Source organism: Pseudoliparis swirei, chromosome 17 (genome assembly GCF_029220125.1).
Source record: "Pseudoliparis swirei isolate HS2019 ecotype Mariana Trench chromosome 17, NWPU_hadal_v1, whole genome shotgun sequence".
NCBI lineage: Eukaryota > Metazoa > Chordata > Actinopteri > Perciformes > Liparidae > Pseudoliparis > Pseudoliparis swirei.
In genome coordinates this window covers 10,136,813-10,148,436 of record NC_079404.1, presented here as the reverse complement: position 1 = coordinate 10,148,436, position 11,624 = coordinate 10,136,813, and the positions used below count along the sequence as shown (strand labels likewise).

At 38.7% G+C, this 11,624-nt stretch overlaps 1 protein-coding gene across 2 annotated transcripts in view; it reads left to right on the top strand.

The window, feature by feature from the left end:
• The first annotated feature begins 332 nt into the window (after positions 1-332).
• LOC130206860 (neurexin-1a-like) overlaps positions 333-11,624 on the top strand; it is a 241,291-nt gene continuing 229,999 nt past the window's right edge. For both annotated transcript variants that reach the window (XM_056435082.1, XM_056435081.1), the window contains exons 1-2: positions 333-389; positions 1,595-2,945. In XM_056435082.1, coding sequence (XP_056291057.1) covers positions 2,234-2,945 — 712 coding nt within the window. In that variant the 5' untranslated portion in view covers positions 333-389; positions 1,595-2,233. The remainder of the gene's footprint in view (positions 390-1,594; positions 2,946-11,624) is intronic.

Genomic DNA, 11,624 nt, shown 5'->3' with positions numbered 1-11,624 from the left:
GACACGCTCGGTCTGAGGCTCCTGACAGTCGCCGAATAAACTCAACAGGGAAACCAGATTGCGCCTTCTCTTCCACAAAGGAAAACTGGATTCTCGTCCCGCTCTCCCGACCTATTTTTCTCTAGTTCTTTGTTTAAAAAAAATGTTAAGACAAACTTGGAGGACGACATATTTAAGGTAATTTATTTAACCACTAAGAATGTAAGGTTTTTAGTGGAGTTAGAGAGAAAGTGGTCTCTCTGTCTCTCTCTCTTTCTCTCGCCCCCCCCCTCTCTCTCTCTCTCTCCCTCCCCCCTCTCTCTCTCCCTCCCTCTCTCTTTCTCTCTCTGATGCTGCGATTCACTTGAAAGCAGATCTTGAGGTGAAGGTTTCGCCACACTGGATTTGAGGTACGGGCTCTCAAACAGACCGAAAATATATTCGGGCAGTCGCGGTTTACAGGAGCTCAGCGCGTGCTCGGTGTTTTGCATGAAATCGTGTTTTTTCTTCTTCTTATCTCCAACTATTTAGGGTCCCGTAGAAGTAAAGGTGTACGCGCAAAGGTAAAACGAATAATACAACCATGTCTCATCTTGTTTTTTGCAAGACATGTTATAGTTGTGCGCGACAGGAGCGTCACTAGAACCGTATAGTAGTGCGTCCTTTACAGCCCAGGGTAGGATGTTAAGGTATGGGACATGTTATTGATGTCCTGTTTTGTGAAACGCGATATGTCGGTGAAGATTACCACACGCCGTAGTAAGCATGATAAGCCGTATGTACTGTAATGATATTCATCACGTTAGCTGTTTCTGGAGAGGATGTGTCCGCTTGTTTCATGTAAACCAGATCTACATTGTGTTTTCGTTGAAATGAAAACTATTTGCGAAAATCCGTTGTCGTCTTTTTCTGCAGTTCAATACTGAACGCGTTTAGAAATGCAGAATCCGTCTTCATAATCAGAAAAATAGTGACGAGGCAAATATTATAAAGAGAGCCCAGTTTGGGGTTCTGACTGAGACCCAGTGGCAACCCGACTGGTCTTCCACAAACAAACCATTGTGAATCAAATGACGCACTTTGTTCTCATGGTCTTCAAGAGAGGGCAGCCCGGTGCGTCGATGACCGTAGGCTTTATCGGAATTCCTAAAAGAAATATTGAAAGCGGTTGATCAGCGGTTTCCTTTATTATTACTTTGGTGTGACTGAGATTGTCTGCATGATTTGTTTTCAGGCGTGCGATGATCATGATGCAGGCTTTATTATTATTTCATGTTGTATTCTTCTTCTTTTTCTCTCACGTACGTGATTTTAATCTTTGAAACACTGTGAATAAAAAAAAAAAGACATGGTGTCCGACACACATGATGAAGTCATTCGTGGATGCTGACTGCTGCTATGTGCTTCCTGGAAAGCCCTGCTCATATGCATCTATTGATATGGCTCATGTGTTTTGCAACACAAGCCTCCCTGGATATAAGTGTTTGATTGGCTGGGATTCAGCCTCAATCATCGTATTAACTCTGACTTTTGATTAAGGCTTTGGCCAAAGTGGATTTGGGAATGGATATGGTGAAAGCGCTTGTACTGTATCAAATTTGCTTTTGTTTTGCAGAGAGCTTCTGGACTGAGGACTGCCTTGATGGACAGGCTGCTTCTTTTGCTGAGTTTATCAGCCAACGTGTCTCCATTTGGGATTTTTTCTTTTCTTCTCATTGCTACCGAGGATGACTATGTGAAAAGCCCCAAGCAAGGCTTCCAGTTACCCGCCAAAGAATGTTGGTATGAACATGAAGATTAAAGCTGCCATTTCAACTCAAGTGAAACAGTGCACACATTAACTGGCACCAGGAGGGACTGTTCCATAATTACATAAATTAGATCAAGTGTGCCCAATGGATATTTGAATCCCTGTCACTTTGCTCTAAATAGCCATGGCAGAGAGGACCTTTAAACAGTTCAAACTATTTGGGAGTGAACAGTGAGAGAGTTGGCCAGTGGCCTACATGGACAGTATGAGGTAATGGTATTTGCTCCAGGAAACAATTGTTGGCCAAGCCTGTTGCTGCGCAAATATACAATAGCATTTTATCTTTTGACTTACAATGCATCAGTTTACAATTGTTTATCCATGTAGACAGTCACTTATATGCCAGTGTACTCTCTCACGGTCTACCAAATTTATTTCTTGCTTAAGCAGAGGTTCATATAAATAAGCCCTATAAGTCTCCTGCATAGATTTTGTGATCACACAATGGTTTTACAAAAGCCACACAGTGCCCATATCTTATGGGTTGGGCTGCTTTTTTGTTGCTTTGTAGAGATAAGCACTTGTCTAGAGTTTACAGGTGCTGAAGGTCAGTGGGCTAGATTTCCAGTTTGGAATGCGTGTTGCGAAAGTGAAATGAGCTTCAATATGAAAACAAAGAGTTCCCACGGGCTGCTAGTTTACTTCGACGATGAGGGATTTTGTGACTTTCTCGAACTTCTCATACTGAATGGTAAACTCAGCCTCCGTTTCTCGATCTTCTGTGCCGAGCCTGCGACCGTCGTATCTGACACGGCGGTCAACGACAGCCAATGGCACGCAGTCACAATAAGGAGAAACTTTAAGAACACAACCCTGAAGGTGGACAATGAGAACAAATGGGTGGAGGTGAAGTCAAAAAGACGGGATATGACTGTTTTTAGCCATTTGTTTGTTGGTGGAATACCACCGGAGTTACGATCCGTGGCGTTACGACTCACATCAGCTGCAATCAAGGATCAGCCACCTTTCACTGGATGGATAACTGACATAAAGGTCAACAACACAGAGTCTGTCATGAACAACAGTGAAGGAGTCTTGAAGGACCTCTGCGGTTCAGCCAACATGTGCTTAAATGGAGGAGTCTGCAGGATAATTAACAACGAACCATCATGTGACTGCTCTCGGACAGGGTTTCAAGGAAAGGACTGCAGTGAAGGTAAGACATTTGGATTCAGTTCAGACATGCAGTCGGTACAACATGTCCTCTGCCGCAACATGGACTGGTTTAAACAAATTCAAGTATTCTTTCCATCAGTCCTAAATAAATGCATTGCCCTCCTCTAGGTGGCTATGCTTGTTTGAGTCTCACCATGTGTGTCATTGATCTGCAGTACAGTTGTTTGTAATGAGTGAGTCTCCTGCAAGGCCTCATTAGCAAAACTTGCGGGTGCTCTCCATTCCCAAAGGTTTCTTCCATTCTTATAAAACAGGTCCATGGGGACTAGTTGACCTATGAAACATCATCTCCAATGGCTTACCTCAAAAGCAAGAGCAGGAGTAATCATCAAAGAGTCAGATGGAGTAAACATAAATGATGTCATTGACTTCATACAGTGTATAAAGCACCCAATAGATCTGAATAGTTGGCAACAGAAGAAAACCCAAACAATTAACCGGGGGAGATGTTTGTGTTAGTTGCTAACATTGTCGTTATTATTACATTGATACTTTAAGCTCAACACATTGGTCTATCATCGTGTCATTTTCTACAAACTGTTGCATGGCGTAGACAAAACTTCCATCCGAAATGCTATTCTAATTGGTTGAATAATTTGAACAGATACAATAATCACCTGTGTAATGCAGGAGATTAAAAGAGCTAGAGACCCAGCTAATCAATATACAACGGAGACATGGGTGGATTTGAGGTCGTAAGAATACTTTCATGGTCATTGTTGTCAAAATATCAGGATCTCTTTTAGTTTTCATCCTTTTTTTCCGAATGAAATGCATCAGTGTTCAGACATTGAGTGATTGAGTGTGACACTTCCCACAGGTTGGCAGTTTACTGCTGTGGTGGGGAAGAGCAGGTTTGTTGGTCAGTGTCGATGGGGGAGGAGTGTGAGTGTATGTGTTTTGTTTTTTAATGAATATATTTCTCCAGTTTCTATCCAGGCCATTTCATTTAAAATGCCAATGCATCTTTGTTCAAGCCCATACATTTTTTATTAACAATAAGCTCATTAGGCCATGATTAGATAACTTACTACTGCATCATACAGTAACATATTCCCATCTGATTGTCATTAGTCATTGAGGCAAATATGTAATATTCTTGATTAGAATGTCCTCTACACACTGTGTAGGCTATGTTTTATTTGCTGCTGTATTCATGTTTTGTTGATGGTGTAAATGCAGCGGGGGGATCTTTGAGTCTTTTACCAACCTCATGCACTGACACTGAGGGAATGATCGTTGCTGTCGTTCACTAACATGTTGTCAGTCGGGCAGCATTACATTTTTGTTTATTTAAACCAATGAACGTCAGTGAGCGATAGCAGGGCTGTAACGCGACACGGCATCAAAACACCCGGAATAAATCCAGTTAAAAAATGAACTGTGGCACTAAATATACTTGGACATGCGACCCAAACAGTGCTGTGGTTCTCTTTCGTTCTCTTTTAAAGTTCAGTGTAGACATCTTTCTCCCTTCCTTATGCAAATGTGGCTTGTTGAAAGGTCTATCTCAGGGACGCTGGGATACAGTTGTCGTTAGGAAACCAATGCAATGAATTGATGATAATTCTTGATACAAAATGCAGAAGCAGCAGGTAATTATTCAGACAGTTATATTTAATTGTTTCTAAATACACATTGTGTGGATTAAAATTATTTATTTTGTTGAGAAAATAACATTCTCAACACACATTCTGGGTGTTAAGCATTTTAAATTACATATGCAGGGATTAATTTATAAAATATGACTCACTAAAACTTACTTACTAAAACTTATTTCCAAAGGTCAATTTACTGTGTTTTTTCTGAGATGAGTTGAGTCAAAACTAATTTGTGTAATGAACTATGACTAGTAAGGATCCTACATGTCACATTACATTTCATGCAAAATACTTACAAAATAATTGAAAATACAAATATCTGAGTATCATCTAAAGAATAACAACTCAGATTTTAAAAGATTAAAAACGAGCATATATATATATTTTCATAGTTTTGTGTTCAGGCTTACAGTTTGGCTTTCTCTAAATTAAATAATACTTTCAAAATAGAGTGTGCTGTCGGTTTCTTGTCTGTGAGTGTGTCTCATTATTCAAGAAATCGTAGGAAAAGTCATTCTCACACAAGATAAATAATTTTCGCACACATATCAAGGAGTTGGTTGGCTCATGGACAAGCTTAATGTCTTGGGAGTTTGATGGGATAGATTCTGGACCTGCTCTGGTAAATTGATCCCAAACAAATATTCATGCTTAAAGCAAGTGGGTCCTTGCCAACTGTAATGGCACAACACACTTAACACAAACAATTATTACCTGGCTTGTTCTTATTTTAGGTGTAGCAGTGACAGTGACAAAGAGGGGCCTTTTTCCAAATTTAGCAAGTCTGCTGAATGAGCTCATTTTGCTCTAAAAGTCTTTCAGGATAGTTTCACATCTGCACAGCTTATTATAATCCTTGCCTGAATAACCATGTCAATGCATGGGAGAGAAACTACGGGGTATTAACCTGAAATGATTACATATTTAAAAGATTACACAACAGAAGCCTCACAGACATACATACAATAGATCAGCAGAGACGTCTGACATCCCTTCAGAGAGTCGACATGCAGTTTAGCACTGAAAGCCCTTTCTCTATCATGCTGCTGAACACCTGAACTAAAGTCTGAAGAGGTTGGAGCACTGGACCACATGTATGATATTTGGAAATCTGGAAATCCATAATCAAGTGATTACTATGATACATAATGTATATGTAGAAACTGCACATAAATAAACTAAAAACAAATATGTCCATACCATGTATAACTAAAGTTGATTTAATTAGATCTCGTTCTATATTATCCTATATACTATATATTATACTATAGATACTCATACTCATTCTATATATATATATATATATATCTATATATAGATATATATATATTCTATATTAATCTATTTTAATGTACTTACAATTGGATAGATAATATACAAAGCACCATATAATTGTATTCCTAACAGAAGTTGTTTAAATCAGCCAGTATGAATTTAGTATAGGGACTAAGTAGTTTAAAACAAGGACATACAAATATTCAGTTCACTTTGCAAATCCAAAATATGTTGAAAAGAGAGTGGTAAACACAAATACATTTGAGGTAAGATTATTATTTTGCATTAAACACCTTTTTTCGGTGGGGAGGATTTTGCTTCCGTTATTTTTTTATAGAATTCCCTCAAAATTAGATATAATAAGCTTAAGATTCAGCCGTGACCTTTTCCGTCAATATCACATGTATTCAATTAAATATATGCACTCTTTTTGAAAAATATAATTATGTAGTTACAGCTGTCACATTTATAGCACTACTTTATCACCACTCAAGTGCGTTAGTGTGCTCTTGAATGTATGTGTAAATAATAAGTATAATAATATATATATATATATATAATATAATATAAGTACAGATCTCAAATAGGAAAACATTGGTAAATGTCAGAATCTTTGTAAAAACTCTGCAGGTTGCTATCAAGAAGAAATGAATAAAGAAATGTCTGTGAATGAGAAACATTGAGTTTAAAAGGTTTTTGTGAGCGGGAGTGGCATCTTTTAAATGTGCTGTTAATAGTTAGCTGGTATGACAAGTACACTAGTGCTGCACAGAGGGGATCCTTTATACACCAAAAGCAGTAATCATTAAAAAATTGCCCATATTTGTATAGTGTATCAACTATGACACTTTATTTCAAATATCAGATTACGTTTTTAATGGCGCCTATTTACACATCCAGCAGGCACAAAGCAACATTAGTATTCATTTAGAGTATTCATTTAATTACAATATTCCCTTTTTTATGCTCTGTTTTGGTCTCCACCAACTCCTCAGGGTTCACTAGTCACATATTGTCAGCTGTTTTATGCTGGGCTGGGATCATAAAATGAGTTTATCAAAGAGCCGAGGATAGCCTCCCCTTGCTGTTGGAGGATAGCAGTTAGTCCAGAATAGGCCGTTAAAGGCTGTAAGATGAAAACAATGAGCCGAAAGATGCTATAAAGCCCCATTGAGCAGGATCTGCAGACTTGGGTGATGATCCTCCATCGATTTGTCACTACGAGCAACCCCTCTCACATTACACAGAGCCATTTGAACCATTGTACACATTAAAATATTGACTAATGCAGCTTTAAATAAAGAGAAATGTATTTGCATACAAATAAATGTACAGAAAGCTTTTTCCCTATCCCTAAACAACACACACTGATATAAGTAATTACACTGTAAGACTGTTCATCTGCCCTGTCCAGGGTGAACCCTGCCTTCGCCCAATGTCAGCTGGGATCGGCTCCAGCGCCACGCGACCCTAATGAGGATAAGCGGTGTGGATAATGGAATGGAATGGACTGTTCACCTGTATTTTACATTTGTCCAGCCATGTTTTCAGCATTACTAAATCTTACACCGGACCATATATATTGTAGTAATGCTACGCACATGAAGAAAGCGCTTCATAGCTCATTTCTGCATGGCACTGACATTACAAGACGAAGAGATTCAATTCCCACCGGAGCCATCAATGCTGAAACGGTATGAACTCATAGTACCTTAAGTCCCTTTGGATGAAAGCATTCACGCAATATTACTTTTGCCAATTCAGTATTCGAGCAAGTTCAGAGATTAGTTGTTTTCGCACCTCAAGGTCATATGGTATTGCTGCTTGCTCTCTCACCATCCTGAGCTGCACGGGGCCGGCAGGAAACAACAGCTACGACTGCAAATGTCTGTGCATGGAGAATTTTATCAGACCATTAATTCAAAATGATGAATAAAGCTATTATTCTGGCCCAGTCAGAATCAAATCTAACTGGGAAAACTAGAAGCGTATGATACAGAGAGGTCTGCCTATATCTCTACCTAGTGCCTATACATTGATTAACCTTCAAAGTACATTGGAGTTTAAAAGGTACCTGACCATTACATAATTTAAAAGCTGTTGTATTACTTTGATCAGATGAAAGGCTCACAGGATTTGCCACCAGACCTGTCAAATCTCCCCTATCCAACCACGAGCTTGCACATTGCACAACACCACACACACACACACACACACACCTACATACACACACACACACAGACACACACAAATCCCTTTGATCGGTAAAACAATTATTTAAATGCACGGCCAGTAAGTTCCCAGAATCCGTCCTCCTTTTTCTCATTAGATACATTATTTTGTCCTGATATAATGGAATGATGTTTATTTCATTAGCTGAACATAAATCAGCCAAAGTACAAAAGTAGGGCAGACCTAAAGACTGTACAGCATTTTTTAATTTCATTTTGCGCATTATGTAATTCAAAGGATAAATCGACTGGATACAGTAAATAATAGTAATTTTGTTTCACTTGAGCTGAGAGAATAGCCTTACGGTCCTAATGCATGATGACAGGGTACCAAGTATGACTGTAGCCTACAGTTAGTGAAATCATGTCGCACCTTTTTTTAACATTTGAATAATAATCATCAGCTTGGTAGTCGCTAAACAGGACAAATGTGTGCAACGTGAACATAGACAGGAGGCAAAACGTCCACAAACATGGTTTACATTTTACATGTACACAATCGGTATGCATTTATTCTGATGTTGTTATATGCCGTTGGTCCTTTTTATGTTTTTCAAGACACTGGTTCCTTGACTGTCTGTCTCTCACAAATTGATTTTTAGACATTGGCAATGATATTGTTGAATTTAAAATGTGAAGCCTTCGGCAACCCCTTTATTACATGTGGGGTGTTGTTTCACATGGTGAGTCACCGATGACTCGCCACCTGCGATAACACCACCTGTAATACGGAGGAGGAGGCGTAAAACGTCCATCTCTGGCTGCAACATTAGAATAATATGTATTCCCATGTTTGCCTCCACCAACTGCGAAGGGAAATTTAATAATTTGTTCATTGAGAAAACATATTGATTAGTGCTACTTCAATAAAAACATGTGGCTGCAGTGATACTGAGAGACAGAAAGCCTTTTTGGTGTCAGACCAAAAAGAGAGGATTTCTTTCTTTGGACAATAATTTGGCGATCCAGGCTTTGGCAGGACATCGAGCACTTGTTGGACTGTTCAGCACACGGTGTGTCTGTTTCTAAATGAAGAGGTGAATCAATTCAAACCGACATTTACAGGCTTATACTGGGGGGGCTGAGCAACTGAACGAAGAAATGGTACAGAACTGTGCACTTAAAAACTTAAATCAATGCGTCTCAAATACCACTGTCGTTGGAAATATACTTGTGTTTATTAATATCCGGTACCTATGCTGATCATGGGACTGGTGGGAGTTGGCATATGTAGAGGTTGTATATACGAGAGTCTATATACAAGAGCAGTACACAGACAGCTGTGTAGATAAATGCACGATGAATCAGAGTAACACATTTAAAAAAGCCGACGTTAGTGAATTCAATAAGTAGCTTGCGTTTTTCAGCAGCAAAACTATCATTCTTAAGGGATTTATGGATCCATGTGAATTAAATATACCATTTTTAACCACGTGTTTTTCAGTATTCAGTAGCTTTCCACATTTTCACATATAGAATAAACTGCTTTCAGGCACACTGTATAGCAAGAGTAGTTCTTGATTTGAATGAGCGGTTCCTTTGAGGAATGTCTGTCATTGTATGTTTCGCACAAACATGTGGCCTCACGGTATCTCTTAGTGTCATTCTGTCTAGAAGCCTCCTGCAGCTTCACTCAGACGAAAGCAGATTATTAGTATACTGCTGAGTCCAAAGACAGATATTGGGATCAAAAGATTAGAGGGATTTTCCACGAGGATTTTTGTCTTGTTAAAATGCAACTGCTCCTGACTGTCAAAGGGTGTTTGTGAAATTCTTTGACACAAAACTCTCCTTTAACGGGATTCGTCCCACAGTACAAATAACCATGTCTGAGTAGTGACGGCACACTCACACATGCTTGTATTAACCCTTGTGTTGCCTTAGGGTCATTTTGACCCGAATCAATATTACACCCTCCCCCCGCCTATGGGTCATTTTGACCCGATTCAATGTTTCACCCTCCTGTTACCTTTATATTTACTAACATATTTTACCCTTTGGGTTCAATTTGACGCCAGCAATTAAAACCTCCAGAAAATTATTAGAATTAATATTGTTTTCCAAGTTTAAGTGTGAGGCACTTTATGTTTGTTTGTTGACTACCGAAAGAACACCGACATTAAACATTGAATGGGGTCAAATTAATCCTAAAGCGGGGGGAGGGTGTAATATTGATTCGGGTCAAAATGACCCTAAGGCAACACAAGGGTTAAACCGGACACAGTGTGTGTTTTTATTGAAGCATGTTAACTTGCATCAGGAGTTTTTTCTTGTTTGTTTATTTATCATATATGACGTCCTTATTCATACCTATGTTTGGTTTGGAAAACGTATAAAACATTGCATAATCATGCTTTATGCAATCAGAATGGTTTGGCCTCCCACGATACAGATTCAGAATAAAAGCTGCATATGGCAAATGTTGCCATTTTTAAATTCCAGTCTGCAGATGATATTTTCCCTTTGAACATCAGTTGCTTTGATGCTGCTGGTTAGGTGTCACCCTTCATGAGAGTCGTCTGAAATGCTAAAAACAAGTCGAAAGTACCATAATTTGAAAGCTGTCATGCTCAGGGAGAGCAAAGACAAATACCTTTTTGGGAGCATTTTATGTGACTTTGAAGCCCTTTGTGACTGTAATAGCACAAATATACCTGATTTGACAATAATAGTGCTGGGGAGGTTATTTGTCACCTTTAGGGATTTTCCACCTCCTGTAAAAGTAGGATAGTGCTCCTTCTTGCAATACAAGTGTATCTGCCCTATAGATTAATCGATCAGATTCAGAAATCAAGTCTTTTTGTGTCATTTATAATGGGAAGGGATGTAGCTCACTGTTCACATTGCTTAGAGCTTAGCTGCATTTCATGCTCGGTGTGCTTTATTAATACTTATAAAAAACACTTTAGCTGAAGAGCCTCTCTTCAGATAGGGATTTGTCACACGTCAACAGTGAGAGCCACAACTCCAGTGTCCTCAAGCAACTGCTGAGCGTATTTAGCGAGAAAAGGTGCTCGTTTCGACACAAGGCTGTGATCTCTCATAGTCAAGTCAAGTCAAGTCAAGTCTTTTATTGTCAGATACACAGAATGACACAGGGTCAGACTGGGCACTGAAATTCTTAGGACAAGGCACCACACAACAACTACCATAGCCTAACATAATATAACATAACATAACATGACATACACACTGTACAAGAACTCTGAACATAATACTAACATATATATATATATACAGGACTGTCTCAGAAAATTAGAATATTGTGATACAGTTCTTTATTTTCTGTAATGCAATTAAAAAAACAAAAATGTCATGCATTCTGGATTCATTACAAATCAACTGAAATATTGCAAGCCTTTTATTCTTTTAATATTGCTGATTATGGCTTACAGCTTAAGAAAACTCTAAAATCCTATCTCATAAAATTTTAATATTTCCTCAGACCAAGTAAAAAAAAAGATTTATAACAGCTGAGTGTTTGTCAAGGCTCAGGAAACCCTTGCAGGTGTTTCGAGTTAATTAGACAATTCAAGTGATTTGTTTAATACC